The 22,603-nt window shown below is 38.0% G+C and overlaps 1 protein-coding gene across 2 annotated transcripts in view; it reads left to right on the top strand.

Moving 5' to 3' along the window:
* The window catches only part of LRRC28 (leucine rich repeat containing 28), a 126,467-nt gene extending 105,816 nt beyond the window's left edge, over positions 1–20,651 (top strand). For both annotated transcript variants that reach the window (XM_007990544.3, XM_037987642.2), the window contains 3 exons: positions 1,183–1,358; positions 2,974–3,133; positions 20,385–20,651. In XM_007990544.3, the coding sequence (XP_007988735.1) occupies positions 1,183–1,358; positions 2,974–3,133; positions 20,385–20,457 (409 nt within the window). In that variant the 3' untranslated portion in view covers positions 20,458–20,651. The remainder of the gene's footprint in view (positions 1–1,182; positions 1,359–2,973; positions 3,134–20,384) is intronic.
* Positions 20,652–22,603: the final 1,952 nt, after the last annotated feature.

The raw sequence follows: 22,603 nt of genomic DNA, 5'->3' as shown, positions 1-22,603 counted from the left end.
ACCCATACCCTGCATCCCTGTTTCCAGCACTGTTGAAACCAAGATGTAGCCATATTCTTTCAGGCTTCTGTACTGCTGCACATGCTGTTCCCTCTGCTTGGAATGCTCATTACACATTTCCATTCATTCCAGGTGAGTTGAACATTAAGTCAGATATTGACTTATCTTTAAAATTTCCCCTAATTCCCTGGACAGAGTCAGTCAACCCTTCTTTGCCCCCACATTAGAACAATTGTAATGATTTCTCCCAAAGGAAGGGTTCATTCTCGTTTTTCTTAATTTAAGTATCTTAACTGACTAGCATATAGTAAGTGCTCTGGAAATGTTTTCTGATGGAGGGAAGGAACAAGCGAAGAAAATTTTTAAAAAATAAATGAATCAAGGGCTTCTGGCTTCCAGTCCTGTGCCCTAAGCTTCATTGCTTGTATCTAGTCAAGGTTAGTGATATTATTTTGTGTTTTCAGAGCCAAGGTTTGTTGGCCATCTATTTGTCATTACACAAGAAAAGTATTGAGGCTCTTAGGTTACCCAGTGGTTTCACACAAGAAATAGAATGAGATTGGATTTGTGAGTTTTGGTAACATTGCAGCATTAGGGACGAGGACATCTCTGCCTTCTGGTTATGAGTGGCTGCAGGGAATAGGGCATGACTTGGCTTATTGAGTATGCTAAGAATATTTTCCCCACAAGTTTATGGAAGGATCCAATAAAGTTATCTTCTGCCATTTAAAATCTATTTGCTTTATGGGTTTAAGTTTTTCTACACAAAAATTCTATTAAACCAAGATGCTGTTACTCAACAAGGTACTTTTTTTTTCTTTTAATTTTGAGAGTTTCAAAAAAACACATACTTAGAGAGGGTAATAAAATGGGGAAAAGTAGAATTTACAAAGCAAATTATGTAGAGCCTAGGAAGGAAAGTTCCTTTAAGGTTCTTCCTTGCTGGAAGTGACTGGGCCTCAGCAATGATTTAGCTGAGTTCCAACTAATGAGTTTAGATTTCTGGGCCAGGTTTTATGAAGGAATCCGGGATAGCATCTGTTACTTTGAAAAGAATTCTGACAATTCTACTTTAAAAGAATTCATAAATTTTCAAATGTATATTTTGATTAACACATTTTATTGGCACCCATATTCTTCTCCTTATTGCTAATAATACTGTGAATGTGTGTCTTTCTGCAGCTGTGGTGCTCCCATTCAAGTTTCCGAGGTGAAGCTGCTTTCCTTTTCATCAGGGCAGCGAACCGTTTTCCTCCCAGCCGAGGTGAAGGCCATAGGGACGGAGCATGATCACGTCCTCCCTCTGCAGGAATTGGCCATGAGAAGTCTGTATCATACCTACCACAGCTTGCTGAAAGGTACGTGGGACTTCTGGTTTTTTTATTATTCTGTGTTATTTAGTGAACATTGTGCTTTGTGCACCTGTTTGGGCTTTCATCTTAAAAAAAAAAAATTATTGTGGTAAAATACACATAACACGAAAGTAACCATTTTATCCATCTTTAAGTGTACAGTTCAGTGGCATTAAGTACATTCACATTGTTTTGCAACAGGATTTTTCTAATAAGAAAAATACTTTTGATATTTTATCAACACTGATCACTTTAGCACCCCCTACAGACAGAGAAGCATTCTTAAAAAACGTGGTTGTCAGTTGCAAAGGACGGTGCTTAAAAGTTCAACTGTGTGGTTTCAGGTAAGGAACTTGGTGTTTGGGAATGTGTATTTGGTTGAAGTAAAAGGCTGGCAGTAGGGGAAATTTGGAAAGATCTTGTCCTTAAAGTTGGATACGTCAGTAGAGCAGGTTTTTGCCTTGCCGCCTCCTTGCATCTCAGCAATATGTAGACCTAAAGGAGGTAGAAGTACTGGGAGCCGTTGGCAGTATTGTCGTAGTGAGGCAGCTGAAATTTGGAAAGGATTTGGCAGTGCACAGATTTGATAGGTATTGTGGGTGTATGTCTGAAATGCTTTTAAGACAGCACTAGGCAATATTAATACGAAAAATACATTTCAGGTGTTTTTAAAACTGTGAAATGTTTCATCTTTACTTAAAAAACAGAGTCCATACAAAAACATCTCACATTAACCTTCCAGAAATGCCTAGTGCAAAGTTAAGTTGGTTTTAAAAGTTAAACAGAAAATCATAGTTGTTCACCAATCAGTAAATTCCATTTTTCTAAGTGTTATTGATGAGTCTGGACATATATAAAAGGTAAAAAGATGATTTGTATTTCCTTCCCAAAGATGAGTGGATAATTTTTAGATTTCACCTCAGCATGAGCATTTCTCTCTCTGTTGGATGTTCATCATCAGTAGAAACCTGGTGTAAATGTGTCCTCAAGATTGCTTGGGCCACTGGGATGTTTTGCTTCAAATGTCTCTTTTGGGTAGCTCAGACTAAGCTGGGAAGGAAGCTCCCTGTTTTTATTAATGACAGTTCATGGGAATAAGACAAGGAAAAGCTTGATTTCATTATTTTTCATTCTTTTTTTATTTCTTCCTTTTCATTCTCTTTAAAAAATATGATTTAGCCTTGGTGGAAGATTGATACTAAATGCCTGATAGATTAGGGAGAACTTAATGAAAGTCAGTTTTAGTCGTCAGTTCCAAAAAGTCTCTGACTCTTATTAAAGTTTGCAAAAATCCTCTTTGGGTGAATTATCCCTTTTTGATCTTTGTTCTTAAAAAATATTTTATCTCACTTATTCCTTGCCTGTACCTCAGGATAGTTTCTGGCTCTTAAAATGATTGAATTTATGTTTTCTTTTAGTATCAAAAATATTTTTAAAAACTTTCATTTTCAGATGATGTTAGATTTTTATTCAGTGTCTATCAATCAGATAACAGAATTTTCAACATGAAGTACTTTTAAGTAACTGAAATTATTTGGTAACAAAGAGAAATATTTTAAGAAGCCTAGTTTAAAGAAGTCTAATTTTTTACTCATGTGCGTGATTTTCTCTTGTGTTCCAGATTTGAACTTTCTGTCTCCAATCTCATTACCCAGAAGTCTCCTGGAGCTGCTGCATTGCCCTCTGGGGCACTGTCATCGGTGTAGTGAGCCTATGTTTACCATCGTCTACCCCAAGCTCTTTCCCTTGAGAGAGACGCCAATGGCAGGGCTGCACCAGTGGTAATCATGCCTAAGTGGGCACCAGGGTTTACACCCAGGCAAGGGGTGCCGGGTGGGGAGGCGAGAGGCTGTGCATGAAAGCATTAAGTCAGCAATTTTAAAGGGGCATAACATGCTTCCTGAGGAACAGCTAAATGAAATGATGCTCACTTTGAACATCAGAAGAAAACTGGACTTGCCTTTATTAGTTAATTTTTTGGTCATGTGCTGGACAGTTTTATTGTATATATTATTTAGAGGAACTCATTCTTTGTGAGAATGTTTTCCTGCTATTTCCCTATTCACAGTATCCTTTAGGCAATAAGGGATGCAAGAAAAAAAAATGTGTTGTATAATGGGATTCGCCCAGCTCTTTTACTTAGTTGGTGTTGCTAACTGAAAATGTGTGATTGAGTTCTGTGTGTGTGTGTGTGTGTGTGTGTGTGTGAGAGAGTGTGCATGCGCACACACACACATTTCTGTTCTGAATTTCTAACCCTTCCAAGTGGCATTCTCATGCCCAATAGTGCTACTTTCAAAAAAGAATAGTGGGTCGGGTGTGGTGGCTCATGCCTGTAATCCCAGCACTTTGGGAGGCCGAGGCGGGCAGGTCACGAGATCAGGAGATGGAGACCATCCTGGCTAATACAGTAAAACCCTGTCTCTACTAAAAATATAAAACATAGCCAGGCGTGGTAGCGGTTGCCTGTAGTCCCAGCTACTCAGGAGGCTGAGGCAGGAGAATGGCATGAACTCAGGAGGCAGAACTTGCAGTGAGCTGAGATCGCGCCACTGCACTCCAGCCTGGGTGACAGAGTGAGACTCCATTTCAAAAAAAAAAATAGCAGTTAAAGATAGGCCATCAAATGAAAAATTCCCCATTTCTACAACCTTAGTTTATGGGCTTCCTAAATTTAGGAAACTGAATTTACACATTTTCTAACTTTGAATTTGTTTAAGTTAAAAAAAGTACTATAGTACCTCATTTATCACCATCAAATATATTTCATGTGAGTAAATTTTCCACATAACTGAAGCCATTATCCCTCTTTCAATGCCAAAAAGCATTTTGCTTGTAATCATGTTAATAGAAACCTTTCCAAGATTTTCTTTCCCTCCTTCGTTTCTTAATCCATGCAAGATAGGCAATATGGGGCAGTGTTCAGAGCATGGACTTTGCACCCAACAAGCTTGGCTCTTCTGTTGTGAGAACGTGGGCAGGCTGTGGGACTTCTCAAAATGGGGATACAACAGCCTGCGTGGCAGGGCCATGTGAGGCTTGGCAGATGAGAAAGGCACACACCTGGCACTTAAGAGGTATTCAACAAATGGTAGTTCCCATTTCCATAGCTCTACCCACTCCATCCCAAAACCGTGTTTATCTTTTTCTTGCTCTGGATAATCCCGTTTTGCTATATTTCATTTCCTATTTCAATCTTCTGTAATTTTAATGTTTCATGCTTGCAGGAGTCCTGCTCCAAATCTTTCTAATTTGCTACTTCTAAGGTGATCAGATAACCAGATTTGGTGGAATTGCATTTAAATTAGAATAAAAATAATTGAATTGGGTTCTAAGTGTATTACTACATGAATAAAATTAACAAAAAAAATAGACACGTTTATGAGCAGCTTATAGTGGTGAAGTGCACAGGCCCTGATTCCAACTCCACAGGCCACCTCAGGCAATTTACTGACCATCCCTGAGCTTAGTCTTTTCATCAATAGAATGGGAATAATAATAATATCTATTTAATAAGGTCATTGTGAGAATTAAATGTGATCATCCCTGCAAAGAGCCCAGGATGGTGTCTGGCAAGTAATAAAAAGCAAATGTAACTATTATTATCTATTTTTGTAGTTCAGAGACTTTTACTTCTTATTTTTGCTGTGTTTTTAGCAAATGATCTTTATATTAGCAAGATACCATCGCAGGAAAATCTTAACTAATTCATTAAACTATAGTTCAAACCCTTATGCATTGTTATTATACAATTTCCTATAGAAGACATTTCCTTACTGAAAATATGAAAATGTAAACAAAATGATAGGGTCAGGATGCTCAGTAGACAATCAAATTCTGAATACCTGTTTTTAAAATTAAACTTTTTAAATCGTGGCAATTCATTTTTGAAAATAAAAATAGATCCTTCAAATGAAATCACTTTTATGTTATCTTTATATAAAATTTGGGGAATTTAGGCAGTACTTGCATTTTCCATTTACTATTTAATTTCCCTGCTACAACTTAGAAATATAGTGTGACTAATCTATTGTTTCAGGATATAAATATGATATTAATTTCATAAAATGAGTATATCAAGCATATAGAACTAAGGCAATGTCCTTTTCTTGCATAAAGCCAGAGTGCCTCTGTTTATAGCAGAGATGTAATGCCAAGATACAAACATGGCTTTCTGTGGGAAGTTAATGGTAGGGTCTGAAATTGAGAGTTTGTGGCTTTCATTCAGTCCACCAGGCTGTGCTCCTTCCCATGTTGCCATGGAGATTGTATTAAAAGCATCGGCTTCAGTTTCTACCATAGTCTTAAAAGTACTTTCTTTTGTAATTGAAAACCAAATACTTGAATCTTCAGTAGCTTTTTGCTGAAAATATTTTTTAATATCATAAACTCTAAAAGATCTAAGGTTTCTAATATATTCAGTTGTTTGCATTGCTTGTCATAAAATACATTATATCAGCCAATATCTAAATTAATGTGAACATCTGGCATTATTTCAAAAAGGAACATATTGAATATTCTTCTAAAATATCAAATTCAGTGGAAGTGTTAGTTTCAACCTAAATTTAATACAGAGTGAAGTAAAAAGAAATGACAATATTTTGCATAAACAATAAATACCCAAACTTTCAAATATATATAGCAAAGAAGAATAGCTAGCAAATTCATGACTTTTGATCCTGTAGGCATAGCAAATTTTCATTTTCAAAACTTATTGTTCATTTATTAAAATGGAGAACTTCAACACAGAAGATTATTTCTTAGTAAAATAACATATTTCTCTTTTCCCAAGCATGTATGGATCTCACAAGTTCTGTATTTCCCAGTAGGAAACCAGGCTACCCAGAGATTTTCAGGGGCATTGGATTAGTTTGCCAGGGATGCTGCAACAAAATGCTATGAACTGGGTGGCTTAAACAATAGAAATTTATTGTATCTCAGTTTTGGAGGCTGGAAGTCCAAGATCAAGGTGTCAGCAGGGTTGGTTCTTTCTGAGGCTGTGAGGGAGGGATCTGTTCCAGGCCTCCATCACTTGTAGATGACAATCTTCTCCCTTCGTCTCTTCACATCATTTTCCCTTTATGAATGTCTGTCTCTGTGCACAAGTTTTCTCTTTTTATAAGGACACCGTTCATATTGGATTAGGGCCTACCCTAATGACCTCATCTTATCTATTATATGTGCAAGGATATTGTTCCCAAATAAGGTCTCTATATTAGTCAGCACAGGCTGCCATAACAAAATGACAGGGTGGCTTAAACAGCAGAAATTATTTTCCCATAGTTCTGGACGAAAGAAGTCTGAAATCAAGGGGTCAGCATGGTTGGGTTCTAGTGAGGGCTCTCTTCCTAGCTTGCAGGCAACCAGCTTCTCATCGTCTCCTTATATGGCAGAGAATGTCTCTTCTTATAAGGGCACAAATCCTATCATGAGGATCCCACCTCATGACCTCATTTAAACCAATTATCTCCCAAAGACAACCTCTCCAAATGCCCTCACATTGGGCATTTGGGCTTCAACATATGAATTTAGGAAGGAAACAGTCCAATCCATAGTAGTCACATTATGAGGTACTGGGGGTTAGGACTAAAACCCAGGAATTTTGGGGGCTATACAATTCAACCCATAACAGTTGGCGCTCTTTCCCCACTGAGATAAGAAAAAAAAATGTTTTCTCCTGCTCTTACATAGTCACTCAATACTGAATATAATACAGAATGCTTCACCTCTTGTCAACAAAATTTGTGGGAAGTTCTCCCCACCAGCAACCAGCCAGTTCTCCAGTAGATACTAGCTAGGTGTCCTGTAAGTCCATCAGTTTCTGGACACTATCTTACTGGAGATAGCATTAGATCCCGCAGGTTAAGGGCTCAGTCCCACAAGACTGCCTCCACTTAAGATGCTAGTTGCAAGTTGTAGATTGTCACCTGTACTTCTGACCAACCAGCTGTAAAATCAGGGCTCCCAATACCTCCTTCTCATGTTCAGTTAATTTGTTAGAGTGGCTCACAGAGCTCATGGAAACACGTAACTGTTTTATCTGTTTTATTCTGCTATCACAGAGTACTTGAGATCAGGTAATTTATAAAGAAAAGAGGTTTATTTGGCTTATGCTTTGGAGCCTGGGAAGTCCAAGATGGAGTGGCCACATCTGGTGAGGGCTGTCTTGCTGCATCATAACATGTCAGAAAGGCAGCAGGCACAAGAGACAAAGAAAATCAGACCAAACTCATCCTTTTCATCAGGAACCCCCTCCCATGATAACTAACCCACTCCTGTGATAACAGCACTCATGAGGGCAGAGCTCTCATGGCCTAATCACCTCTTAAAGGCCTCCAATATTGTCAAAGACCTTCCAATATTGTCATATTGGCAATTAAATGTCAACATAAACTTTGGAGGGGACTTTCAAACCATAGCATTTGAGTTTACTGATTTATTATAAAAGATACAGGTGAACAGCCAGATAGAAGAGACATATAAGGCAAGGCATGTGGGAATAAATATGGAGCTTCCATGCCTTCTCTGGGCATGCCATCTTCCAGCTATCCCAGAGTTCTCCAAACCCAGTCCTTTGGGCTTTTATGGAGGCTTCATTACATAGGCATGATTAATTAAACCATTGATTATTGGTGATTGGCACAACTTTCAGCCCCCCTCCCCTCCCCAAAGGTCAGGGATGGGGCTAAAAGTCCCAACCCTCTAATTATGTCTTGTTCTTTTCAGTGACCAGCACACATCCTGAAACTACCTAGGGATTCCCCAGCCACCAGTTGTCTTATTAGCATATGAATGACACTCTCATCACTTAGGAGATTCCAGAGTTTTAGGAGCCATATGTCAGGAAACAGGGTTTAAGACTAAATATATATTTCACAATACCACATCCCCCAAAATTCATGTCCTCACATGCAGAATAAATTCACCCCATCCCATCCCCAGAAAGTCCTAAATCTATTTCAGCATCAACCCTTAAGTTCAAAATCTCATCTTAAATATCTAAATCAGGTATGAGTCAGGATATAATTCATCCTGGGGCAAAACCCCTCTCCAGCTATGAACCTATGAAACCAGATGACAATTTATCTGCTTCTAGCATGTAATGGTGGGACAGGAATACAGTAGACATTCCTATTCCACAAGGGAGAATGTTAGAAGGGAAAAAAGGGGTCACAGGTCTCAAGTCTAAAATCTAGAAGGTGAAATTGCATTAGATTTTAAGGCTTAAGAATAATCCTCTTTGGTTCCACATTCTGTTCTCTGGGCCCAGTGGGGTGACAATCACACCCCCTTAGTCCTGGATGAACCAAAGAGGTTGCCCTGCCCCTGGAATTGAGAAGGTTGCCCTACCCTTGGACTCTTTCTTCTCTTTAAGGATAACATATGTTTGCATCTAGGTAGTTCTTTTGGCCATCCTGCCTAAAATACCAGAAGTCTGACAGCATTTCTTCATCTCATCCCACCTCTGTCCTGTTCATACAAGCTAGCAGTATTTTTGCTGAAATAGTTGATGATCCACAAGTCACATACCTAATCTGTTTGCAAACCATTGTCCAGTCACACTATTGATGTTCTCTTTCATGTTTTGCAATATGAATAGACTTTGAGAATTTTCTCAATCTTCAAGTTCTGGTTCCTTGTGCTTAATAATAATGTGCTCTCAATTTATCTCTCTCCTCTTGTATTTTACTTACATCTATAAGCAGCAAGAAGAAACCAAGCAGTGTCTTCAACACTTTGCTTAGAAATCTCCTCAGCCAAATATCCAAATTATCATTTACAAATTCTGCTTTCCATCCAACAGAACACAGTTCACTCAAGTCCTTTGCTACTTTATAACAAGGATCACCTTTCTTCCAGTTTCCAATAATACATTTCTCATTTGCAGTCTGAGACCTCACCAGAAGCATCTTTAACATTTGTATTTCTAGCAACATTCTGTTCCTGACAATGTATTTTCTAAGACAATAGAAACTTTCTCTATAGCGCCTTCCTTTCTTTTGTGAGCCCTCACCAGATTCTTCTTTATTTCTCCCAGTAATGTCTTTTGCAGTCTGAGACCTCACCAGAAGCATCTTTAACATTTGTATCTCTAGCAACATTCTGTTCCTGACAATGTATTTTCTAAGACAATAGAAACTTTATAGCACCTTCCTTTCTTTTGTGAGCCCTCACGAGATTCTTCTTTATTTCTCCCAATAATCTGTTTTCTATCACACACCTAAAAACTCTTCCAGCCTCTATTCATTACCCCATGTCAAAGCCACTTCTACATTTTTAGGTATTTGTCATAGCAGCATCCCACTTCCTGATAGCAAAATCTCTCACACTGAAAGAGAGAGAATGACTGATTTTAAGAAATTGGCTCACACAATTGCAAAGGCTGGCAAGTTCAGAACTTTGGGGCAGACTGGCAGTCTGGACATTGAGGTAAGAGTTGAAGTTGCAGTGTTGAGTCTGAAATCTGCAGGGCACCAGGCTGGAAACTTAGGCAGGGATTCTTTATTGCAGTCTTAAGGAGAATACCTTCTCTTTTTTTGCTCTTAAGGCCTTCAACTAATTGGATAAGGCCCACCCACACTATGGAGGGTAATCTGCTCAACTCAGAGTGTACTGATTTAAGTGTTAATCATATCTTTAAAAAATACCTTTACAGCAACAGCTAGACTAGTATTTGACCAAACAAATGGGCTCCATAGCCTAACCAAGTTGACACATAAAATTAACTATCAGAGTTAATCAAAAGGTCTTACTTTAATCACCAGGCTATTTTGCGACAGGAACTGTAGACAGGCCAGTATCACAATGGTTCTTCCCATTATTGCTGGTTAAGCTTTAGCCAAAACAGGTAGTACAGAGTGCATTCAGGCTTCATTGCTGTGTTGTCTCTGCTTTTGTGTAATAAGCCATGGGTGCAATGGAAGAACCAATAGTCCTAGGGATAAAGAGATCTAGTTTGGAAGTTGAGCTAGAGCTATATTACTTTTCTTAGTACTGTAAGATATTTACTGTCGTTAGGTTGAATCATACAAGTCATATGCATTTCCATGTGGTCCAACCTGTGATATCCCTTTTACAGGGGAAACAGGTACAGGAAGATTACAAACTGGGCCAAGGTGTCATAGCAGAGCTGGGATTTGAACCCCAGCAGTCTGACTCCAAATCTGTGTTTTAGCCACTGTGCTGTTCAATTAGCTACTAAGTGGACCAGCATATTAGCATAGAGAAATCTTGAAATAAATAAACTTGTAAATAATGAGTTCAAATATACTTTCAACTCATAAATAAACTCATAAATACAAAATTAAATATTCTCTAACATTCTGAACAAGATACTTTTGAAATACATGTGTATGTGTATGTATGTACCCACACACATGTGTGTGTGTGTGTGTGTGTGTGTGTACAGTTTGGGTGTTTGCACTAAAAAGTCCAGAAGGATGGAGTTCTAACTCTTTACTATGAGTATCTTGGGAAGGGGGGAATGTGGAGTTGTGAGGTAGTCAGGTGAAAGGGGAACTTTCATTTTCAACTCTATATACTTGGGATTAATTTTACAAATCTACAAAACAATATTTGAGAAAAATTCTTTCTAGAGGTACTGAAAAAGCCCTTTCTCTAAAACTGTATACACATTAAAAAAGAAAAGGAAAGATTGTTATGGCAATTTTTTTTGTTCAATTAAAAATGTTTTTATGCAAGTTGCATAAAAGATTGCATAGTGTGATCCAGTCTTTGTCAAGCAATTATAGGTGTGAATATATGTGTATATCTCTGTGCACATATATAGTAAATACATGCACATACACATATATTGAAATAATTGTATATATATAGAAAAAGTATTACAAACTGGTATTGCTTTAGAAATTAAAAACAGTTTAATTATTAAAATATTAGTATGCCAGGCATCTGTAATCCCAGCTACTGGGAGGCTGAGGCAGGAGAATTGCTTGAACCCGGGAGGCAGAGGTTGCAGTGAGCTGAGATCGTGCCACTGCACTCCAGCCTGGGTGACAGAGCAAGAGTCTGTCTCAAAAATAAAAACAAAAACAAAACATTAGTATGCCAATGGCTTCTTATAAAAAAAATTTTCAAATTACTTCCAGGTAACTCAAAAGACTCATCCTCTTGTTTATTAATTTATCCAGTCGGTCAGCAAACACAGTTCGAGCACCTACTGCCAGCCAGGCGCTGTGGTAGGTGAGGACGCCATGGGCTTCAGTCAGGCCACTTTCAAGCTCAGATTTGCATAGCTTGGTTCTTTCAGGAATTCTTGGTCATCTGGGTCAGAGTGATTCTATGAGAGTGCCACGTGTCTGAGTGATTGCTGTGCCTTGAGATGGAGACCTGTTTGTTAGAGGGCCTACAAAACTGACTTGGTCTTAAAGTTTCCCTTTGTCTTTCAGAAGAACTAATACTCCCTTCTCCCACTCACTAGTAGTTTATTTTTAAAATAAGCTCTTTTACATAATTCTTATCTGGTTTCATCACTTATGAAATGTTTCACATTTCCTTACCCTTGCTTTTTGTGGCTATTGCTTCTTTGAAGCCAAGTAATATCAGTCATACCAACATTATTTGCATACTCATTTTGGGAATTTTTTTTTTTCCTTTTGGCAGAAGCCTATTCATTGGCACCCTCTTAAGGTGACTTACGAAATTTCCCACAAGTGAAATAGTCTTCAAAAATTTAAGTAAATTGTTCTTAACTGTTTCTTCCTCCTTATAACATTCAAAAATTATTTGTTGACCATCTGTCATGGGCCATGCTCTGCAGTAGGTACTGAAAATTCTGCTTTGACCCCACCACCTGATTCTTTTCTCATACATATCTCATTCCTAATGTCTAGGGCAAGGACACAATCAAGAAAGAAACCTGCTTGACATTTCTGTTTCTGTTTCTGCACACAGAATCTTCCCATGAGAGACAGTCACTACGAACATAAATGCAACAAGCAGATACAATATGTTATTAGATGATTCTTGAGTAAGTTAATATGTACACAAGCTCAGGATTTTAACTTTGTCTTATAAATATTTTTTTTCTTTTGGCTTGACTTTCTGTATGAGTCAAATATATGCTTTATGTTTTTAATCAGGAAACATATTTGCAGAAGAAATCCCACATTTCTTATGATTTTTGTGGGCTCCAATATGTGCCAACAGCATTGTGATTCGTTCTTTTAAGGAATAGTGGTATTTCTGTATTTTAAAACCAAGCTGAAATGCTCTTTCTTCTGCCTTGCCTGTAAATATGCTCAGAGATTCTAAAGCAACAAATGTCATGTCTGATGTTCTTTGTAGAATTTATCAGCATCTTTTTCTTAACTGTAGAGCTTATTGCTCAGCTCAGAGTGTTTCCCCAGACCTCTGATGTCTCTGGTGCCACAGTTGTGGGTTTTAAAGGACTTAACCAACATGAATCCATTCTTAAGGCAGCAGATTTGTTGGTGTACTTGTAATAACTCAGATTATTAATACAACAAACAGATACAATATGTTATTAGATGAGTCTCCCAAAAGCAAATAAGTACACAGCCTTGGGATTTATTTGTTGCACAAATATGACACCTCCAGGTTACTCACTCCACCCCCATGAGCTTCATAAAGAGTTAATGATGATCCAAAGGACATTATCCTTTAATGAGTATAAATCCCGTATCTTCATGGAATTGAATGGTTTTGCTTGGGAGCTGTTTTAGTCCATTCTCATGCTGCTATGAAGAAATACCCAAGACTGGGTAATTTATAAAGGAAAGAGGTTTAATTGACTCACACTTCCACATGGCTTGGGAGGCCTCAGGAAACTTACAATCATGGCTCAAGGGGAAGCAAGCATGGCCTTCTTCACATGGCAGCAGGAGAGAAAATTACAGAGCAAAGAGGGAAAGGACACTTATAAAACCATCAGATCTCATGAGAACTCACTCACTGTCATGCAAACAGGAGCATGGGGGTAACTGCCCCCCCCCATGATTTAATTACCTCCCACTGGGTCCTTCCCACGACACATGGGGATTATGGGAATTACAATTCAAGATGATATTTGGATGGGTACGCAGCTAAACCATATGAGGAGCTTTATTTTAAAAAACTAAATGGCTGTGGTAATGAAATGTATCCCTAGTATGAATGATTTGCATTTAACATAATTATCTTTTGATCCCTGTGTTAAGTTTCATCAACTAATCCCCCAAAATACTCTTTTTGTGTCTGTGGTTCTTTTCAATTTGATTTATTCAAATGTATACATCCTGGTATAGCATAAAAATTATTGGAACTAAGGTTCTAACCAACTTCATTTAAAAAAATTATTTAAAAAATTTTTTCATTTCTAATTTTTGTCAGTACATAGTAGATATATTTATTTATGGGGTACATGAGATGTTTGATACAGGCATGCAATACATAATAATCACATCATGAAAATCACATTCCCTCAAGCATTTATTCTTTGTATTACTAACAATGCAATTATACAATTTTAGTTACTTTAAAATGCACAATTAAATTACTGACTGTAGTCACCCTGTTGTGCTATCAAATAGTAGGTCTTATTCATTCTTTCTGATTATTTTTTGTACCCATTAACCATTACCCAACCAACTTTAATTTTTTTAAATTAGAGGTAATGCAAAAGTATCTAATAACTCAAAATTTACATAATTTCTTGAGTTAAGAAAAAAAATTCAAAAGTGATGCTTGCCTTTTTGCTTTCCTAAAGATGTCATTTGAAAACAAGTCTTCTGTTTTGATGAAGTTAAATTAATCCATTTCAATTTTATAGTAGTGCTTTTTGTGTTTTAAGAAATCTTTACCTCCCCCAAGGTCGTGAAGCCTATATAATTACATGTTAATATAATTATATTATAATTCTCTGTTCCATTCACTTGATCTATGTCTATCTCTTAGTCAATAGCAAACTGTCTTAATTACTGTAGTTAGATTATGGTAGGCCTTAATATCAGGTTGAGTGATACTTCCACTTCACTTTTCCCTTTCAAGATTATTTTAGCTATTCTAGGCCCTACACTTTTCCACTGAATTTTAGAATAAATTTATCTTTGTCTCCAAAAAGCCTTGTTGAGATTTTCATAAGAATTGCTTTAATTTTATAGATTAATTTGGAGACAGTTGACATATATACTATGTTGAGTCTTCTAATGCATGAACATGATGTGTTTTTCCATTTATTTAGGTCTTTTACTTCTTTCATCAGCATCTTATAATTTTCAGCATACATACCATTAAACGTTTTCCTAAGTTTATATCAAAATATTTCACTTTTTTGTGTGCTTATACATGATACTGTGTTTTAAAATTTCAATTTCCATATGTTCATTGTTAGCATATGGGAATGTTATTCATTTTCATATTTCAATTGTATATGTGGCAGGCTTGCCGAACTGGCATTTTAGTTCTAGGAGTGTTTTTTGTAGATGCCTTGGGATTTTCTGCATAGAAAATCATGTCATGCTGTCTGCTAAGGAGTAGTTTTATTTCTTCCCTTCCAATCTGTATGCCTTTATTTCTTTTTCTTGCCTTATTGCAGCGGTTAGAACTTCGAGTACTGTGCTGACTAAGGTTGTGAAAATAGACATCCTTGCCTTGTTGTGTTGTTACCAATCTTTTTTTTTTTTTTTTGGAGACAGAGTCTCGCTCTGTCACCCAGGCTGGAGTGCAGTGGCGTGATCTCAGCTCGCTGCAAGCTCTGCCTCCTGGGTTCACACCATTCTCCTGCCTCAGCCTCCCAAGTAGCTGGGACCACAGATGCCTGCCACCACACCTGGCTAAATTTTTTTCTAGTTTTAGTAGAGACAGGGTTTCATCGTGTTAGCCAGGATGGTCTCGATCACCTGACCTCGTGATCCGCCCGCCTCTCCCAAAGTGCTGGGACTACAGGCGTGAGCCACCGCGCCCAGCTGCCTTGTTCCCAATCTTAAAGGGAAAACACTCAGCCTTTCCCTGTTAAGTATAATGTGTTAACTATAATAATATATATAATGTGTTAAGGATAATATAATCTCTTAAGTATAATGTGTTAACCCTACTGATAAGTATGGGTTTTTGGTATGTTCTCTTTATTAAATTAAGGAAGATTTCCTCTCTATGTAGTTTGCTGAGAGTTTTAATCATGAAAAAGTGTTCTATTTTGTTAAATGCTTCTTCTGAGTCCATTGATATAATCATATGGTTTTTCTTTTGCCTGTTGATGTGGCGGGTGATACTGATTATCAAATATTGAACTAGCCTCACATGCCTGGAATAACTCCCACTTGATCATGATGTGTAATTCTTTTTGTACATTTCTTTAATTTGTTAATACTTTGTTGAAGATTTTAAAATCTTTGTTCATGAAAGATGTTGGTCTGTAATTTTCTGTTTTTGTATTATCCTTGTCTGGTTCTGGAGTCAGGATAATATTGGCCTCATTAAATGAGTTAGGAAGTGTTCCTCTTCTGTTTTTTCCTGAAGAAATTGTGTAAAACTTTTCAAAAATTTATTTTTTTACTCTTTGTTAGAATTCTTCAGTGAAACCATCTGGGCAGGGAAATTTGTTTTCTTTTTTAAATTATAAATTCAATTTATTTAATGGTTGTAGGACTATTCAGGTTGTCTATTTCATCACAGTTGAGTTTTGGTAGCTTGTAGTTTTCTAGACACTAGACTGTTTCTTGTAAGTTGTCAGATTTATTAGTATACAGTTGTCCCGGGTATTCCTATACATCTTTTTAATGGCTGTAGGATCTGTGGTGATATCATCTGCTTCATTTCTAATATTAATTCGTGTGTTCTCTCTTTTTATCTTTGTCAGTCTTGCTCAAGATTTATCAGTTTTATTGTTATTCATAATCCTAGTGGTTGATTTCATTGGTTTCTCCTCATTATTTGGTATTATTCTGCTTGCTTTGGGCTTATTTTCTTTTTTTAGGTTTTTAAAAGCTAAAAGAGGACATTATAGCACTAAGTACTTACATTAGAAAAGAGGAAAAGTCTCAAATCAATAATCTAAGCTTCTTTGTAATGTAAGCATTTAGTGATATAAATTTCCCTCAGCACTGCTGTCTTCTAGCTATGTACCAAAATCTTTGATTTTTGAATTGTATTTTGATCTTCGTTCAGTTTGTGTATGTTTTAAGTTCCTTTGATATTTCCTTTTGACCTGCGAAAGTGTGGTCATTTGATCCATGGGTCAAAGAACTGTGGTGTTTAATTTCTATATGTTTGAAGTTTTTCCTCTTGTCTTTTTGTTATTGGTTTCTAGTTTGATTCTATTATAGTCAAAGAACATACTCTATGATTTTTTCCCTTGCTTTAAACTTAAATTGTTCTTCATTCTGTAGTTTCCTGGTAGAAATATGAGTTATTAATTTTAGACCTTTCTTTTCTAACATGTGTGTTTAGTACTATAAGTTTCCCTTTAAGTACTACTTTGGCTGCATCCTATTACTTTTTGATGACTTGTATTTCATTTTCATTTAGTTGAAAATTTGTTTTATTTCTCTTCAGATTTCTTCTTTCACCTAAATATTTAGAATTAAGTTGTTTAATTTCCAAATATCTAGGAATTTTCCAGCTATCTTTTATTATTTCTAGTTTAATTCCCTTGTAGTTTGAGAACATAATTTATATGATATCTTTTAAATTTTTTAAGGTGTGGTTTTTTGCCCACATTTTGTAAACATTCTCATTTAAGTGTTCCTACCAGTTTAAGGCTCTAGCAGCTCTGTCCAGGTGGGCAGATTTCAGCTGTGACTTGGTATATGGTCCATGGGCATTTGAGAAAAACAACGTATATTCTGCCACTGTTGGATAGTATTCTGTATATGCCAGATTTTTTTTTTATTGTGTTGTTCAGTTTTTCTGTACTTGTACTAATTTTCTATCTAGTAATTCTATCAGTTGCTGAGAGTAAGGTATTGAAGTCCCCGACTCTATTTATGGATTTATCTATTTCTCCTTTCATCTCTATTATTTCTTAACAGCTTTATTGAGATAATTCACATATCATATAGTTTCATCCATTTAAAGTATACAATTCAGTGTTTCTTAGTACATTCAGTGATATGTGCAACCCTCACCCTAATCCATTTCAGAACATTTTCTCACCCTAAGGGAAACCCTGAACATTTAGCTCTTGCCCCTGTCCCTCTATCCCCATCATATCTAGCTCTAGGCAACTGCTTATCTACTTTCTGTCTCTGTAGATTTTCCTATCCCTGGCCTTTGGCTTGGGGGTATGGGCTTTACTTGGAGCCAATTTTATCTGGGCATGTTACTGGTTCTGGATTGGAGGTTTCTACAGCATTCTATTTAAGATATAGAGAGCAATAAGGTACCCAGGGAACTCGCCAGCACTGCGTTGTTCCTCAAGTCCCACTGTCCCTGGGCTGTCTGCCTACATTCTCCCTTTCAGAGCTTGCCTGTGCTTATTTGTTGTATTTTGTTCAGAGTGTTTCAGGTGTAGTGGAGAAGACCTGGGAAGAATGGGGCCTACCCCATCTTGGTGGAACCAGAAGTTCCCACTGAAATATATTTTCTCCCAAAATTCAGAGGGATCCACTAAGTGTGTATCTGTTTCTCTGTAGTGGGCAGTTCTGGATATAACTCTTCTTTTCCATTTGAAACTGCACTGATGTAGCAGGCATGTGAACTCTTGCAGGATTTCTCTCTCACCTCTGATAATCATGTATCTATTGAGGCATCAAGGGTGCTTGCTACTTCCAGTTTGTATTCCCCCTTGCAAATATATTTAGCCTTAGGGAAGAAAAGACTTCTTGGCCCTCCTGGAGATTTTCAGGAGGTGGCTGAGCAGGGTCCGCCACCTTGGGTCCTCTCTGCATTTCCATTTATCCTCCCTCTAGAATCTGCAAGAGGAGTCTAGCACAGCTGTCTCATTGGCTGTTGGCCTCCAATGAGTCAAGCCTTCTGTTAACCATTCCCAGGTGCTTAATGTATCATATTCTGAGGTATAGGTGAAGTACCCCTGTTGGCCTGATCCAATCTTACATTCATTCTTGCTGGCTAATGTACTTAGAATCCATTTCCATGTGTGCCCTCCAGGTTCCTGCTAATATAGTTTGACAAGATCCTGCAACTCCATCAGCATGTACATGATTTCCTCCGGGAGTAGACCTTGCAGTGATCTCTGGATCATGCTAGGATTTTACCCTTTTTGGCCCTAGAGGCGATGAGTATCGATGGTGGTGGGTCCTGAAAAGTTTTTAGATAACCACCACAGAGGAAGCCATTGAAACATTTGTACCCAAGGGAATGCTAGTTTTCGTAGAAGGTGGAAAGATCTGTTTCTGATATGAAGAAATGTTTAGAGGTGCTAGAGAGTCAAGGCTCTTAGATTTGTGCCTGTCTAGAGGCTCCCATATTAAGTCTCAAGTTCCCACTCTTTCCCAACAGCATCTTTTACCTTAGCATAAGAGACTTAGCATAAATATATCTTTATCTGGCATGTGATCCTGAAACGTCTACATTTAGCTTCAGCCATGTCCCTTGCAGATTCATAAAATAAGGATTCATTTAAGGCCACCATAAAAACTTTCTGATTCTCTACCCATGCTTTGAGTTGAGATCTCAAGGACTAAGCTTACCATTTTCTTTTCGGAATCTCTTCAGCACAGTCAAAAGAAGTCATCTCACCCCACAAACTTGGAATCACCATGATGCCATAGCAATCAAGTGCCACAGCCACTTGCTGTCCCAATGCCTTGCCCTCCTGTTACCTTCTGTTCCAGTGATATTTGAGTAACTGTGATGCCACCACATGCTACAGATTAGCAGGGTCCCACTTCTCCCTAGTAAGAAAGCCATTCATGTACTCACCAGCCCAACCTCAGAATGTCACTTGGATGAGCTGCTTTGTTGGGCCACTTCTCATAACACATACTGTATTCATCAGGGCTGAAAAACAAAATGCACATTTGGCTGAGACTTTGAAGAGAAATCAATGAAGAAGGACAATTGGCTGAAGTTTGGGCAGGGTGCAGAGCATCCAGAAGGATAATGAGGCACACAGGGACTCACAGCATTAGGAAGCCCTTACCATGCTTAATCCTTGGGCCTGAAGGGCAAAGGGAGCTCTGGAGCCTGGCAAGAACCAGAGGTGGCAAAGGGGGCCTGCCTGATAGAATCTCCAGTCCCAGAGGTAGAGAGGAAGTGGGGTGGAAATACTCAACTTTCCCTCTTCCTGTCCTTCAGCCCCCTGCTGGTGCTTCCTGCTGGTGCCTCCCACTGGCCTAACCGGAAGCTGGAGTTGAGGCAGCTTTGCTGGTAAAGTCTACAGAGGTCCCCTTCCTGGGCCACAGAGAAAGGCAGACTGTGTTGGGGGTGAGGAAATAGAAAACAATTAGCACAGGGGGTCTTGTGGAAACAACAAGAGACTGTTCTCCCCCTACCAGAGGATAGCACTTCTGGCAGGAAAACAAGGCATCTAACAGCTGAAACTGTCCAGAGTGAGTCGGAGGCCCCCTGGAGTTTGTGACTCACTGCACAAAGGTGCCCAAACCTCTGATATGTGGGAAGACCTTTGAACTGTATTATTCAGATTCTGAAATGACCTCTATGAGCAATCTATGTGTATACATACATTTGTAGGATAAATTCCTTAAAATTATGTTGTTTAAGCTCTGGTATATATGTGTTCTGGCTAAATTGGTGACATTTTCTGTTACATGATTTTTATAATGGACTTCAAATTCTATGATTGCACTGTTGGTTCTAGTAAGCAGAATTCAAAACGTAAAGTGGAAAAGATTTTTTTTTTTTTTCTTAGTTTCTGCTTTAGGGATAGTATATCCTCTGAACACTGCTATTAAAATGAACATTCACATGTATATACTTCACCTGATTCCAGTGCTCAGTTTTAAAAGGAAATTTAAATTTCTATTATGCAGTTTGTCGACCATGGCTAATCCTCCATTTTAACAAAGAAAAAAAAGAGACAGTTTTCAACAGAAAGAATCAGAGACTTTAATCTTGAACTCACAGTGTTCTTCTCTCCTTTTCCCCTTCCAGGAGGACAACTGTTAGTTTTGTGGCTTACTGCTGCTCCACCCAGTGTCTGCAGACTTTTGACCTGCTGAGTTGATAAACACTCAAGAGCCTCAGGAGCGCTGCCAGCTTGACACTGGGGAATCCAGCCAGTCCAGCACACTCTTCCATTCTGTCCTGTCCAATGCGGGGGCACTGCAGAACTCTCTGGAAATGTCGTGATTGAGCTTCAGAGCTAAAATGCCTTCACCCTTCCCCCAAGTTGGAATATATCCTCCCCCAAATTAAGGACCTGTTTGTCTTCTGTGTTTTTCCTTTTTATGTGAGTGTGTCTTTTACACAAACCATTTAGATTGATGGGCCTCCCCAAATCTAATTTAAAGCAAGTTTCAGGTGCCTGGAGAACAGTGATTTGATAATCTAGCCAGATTCCCTTTTGAACACGCATACCTTCAATGATGCTTCCTCTCCTCTCCCTTGTTTTCCCTAGAGAGTTATTTCCCTGAGAGCATATTCTCCACAGTGTCTCCAGTGGAAACTTGTTAGTTTTTGAGGAGTTTCAGAAAACCCCATGGCCTCAATGGTGGGGTGCCTGAGTTGGCGGCAAAGTGAGGCTCCCATGGAGGCTCAGTGAGGATCCCAGAGCACACACCCTCTGGAAGTTCCAGCCTTGTTTATAAGTTTTACAATGTAGCAACGGACTTTTGTGAGGGATTTTAAAAACAAAAATGTAGATTGTAATAAAATACACTTCTTATTTTTTAAAAATGTTTGCAGAAAAATGATTTTGAAATTTTTTATTTTTCTGATAAGTTTTTTTTATATGAGAAGAATTTGAGGAATATTTGAAGCTTTACAGGATCTGATTTTTTTTTCTTTCTCAATATAAACAGTTTCCATACGATGAGAAAGGGGGGAGAAAACACACATTGAAATAAGACCTCAGTGTTCTTTTTTGATGGGTTTATGATTAAGTTTATACTGACTTTGAAATATTTTTGTCACACGTGAAAGACAGGCTTCAGCTACTTCCACTACTAGTTTTTAACAGGATGATTCTAAGTACAAGCTGTGCACATTTACTTGGTCACCTGATGCATGACATTGTCTTCATTTTGACCCTCGTTTCTTGTATACTTAGCATACTGTCCAGATGCAACTGAGAAAATACAGGAAAAGCAGGTCCAAATTCAGCCTTGGACTTCTGCAAAAGTCCATAAACAGAAAGTCTGTGAGCCTCCACCCTGCCAGAAAGAACTGCTCTTCATGAAGGAGTCACGTATTTGCTCTTCCTTTCAAAGGATGGCATTTTAATGTTGCTTTGCTGCCAGATGTTCATCTGGTTGCTGTGAAGTGATTCTTTTTTTAAAATGTTTTTTAATGATGTAAGTTTTCTAAAAGGCAGGGCTGAATGGAGAACTAAAGATTTTCTTGGTAGAAAAATTATATTTTTTAAATTTCAGACTTATCAAAAATTTGGTTGATGAAATTTTTATTAGCTGCCCTGACTTTATAATGCTACGCTCTAACAGTGCCAAAAATCCTACATAGTTACTGACAAATGTGTGATCTTTTTACAGTCACACCACCTGCTGCCCGGAAAGCACACCATCCACGTAGAATGGAGAAGGCAGAAAGTTACCATGTGTTCCCACTGTATCTGCACTGTTCTTACTTCCTCTTGTCCCTTTTCATAACTTAGTCTATTCAGCCTTAACATTTCAAAGGCTTATAGTAAAATAGGAACTGAAGATCTGTATCAAAATGTAACACTTTCATCCTTTGGAATAACTGAAGTTTTAACATAACCTCTACATGCATATAAGTTAGCCGGTGAAAATGTGGCATGAAACTTCACAATTGTGCTTCAGGCCTAAGTGACTGCTACCTATCATTTAAGTGACAGTAAATGTCTTGCTACATTTTTCTATTTCATCCTTTACAATCATATGTCATGGAATGGAGCTATCAAATGTGCTAACTTGGTATTCAGGATTCTCATTGTGATAAGGTAATACATTAGTTTTACCTTGTTTGAAATTTTACAAAGATGGTTATAATCCAAGCATTCTTTCTCTACCTAACTACGGTGTGTTAAACAACAGCAGTGGGCTGGGCAGACAACCTTTGGGCAGTCTCAACCTTAATCCTTGGGTATAGCACCTGAACTTAATTGATGAGAAGTGGAACTTAAATGGTTTCCCTGGTGCTGTTCATTGTGGAAATTTTATGCTGGATTCATC

This window comes from Chlorocebus sabaeus, chromosome 29, assembly GCF_047675955.1.
Source record: "Chlorocebus sabaeus isolate Y175 chromosome 29, mChlSab1.0.hap1, whole genome shotgun sequence".
NCBI classification, from domain to species: Eukaryota; Metazoa; Chordata; class Mammalia; order Primates; family Cercopithecidae; genus Chlorocebus; species Chlorocebus sabaeus.
The sequence above is the reverse complement of the archived record's forward strand: the minus strand, read 5'-3'. Positions and strand labels throughout refer to the sequence as shown.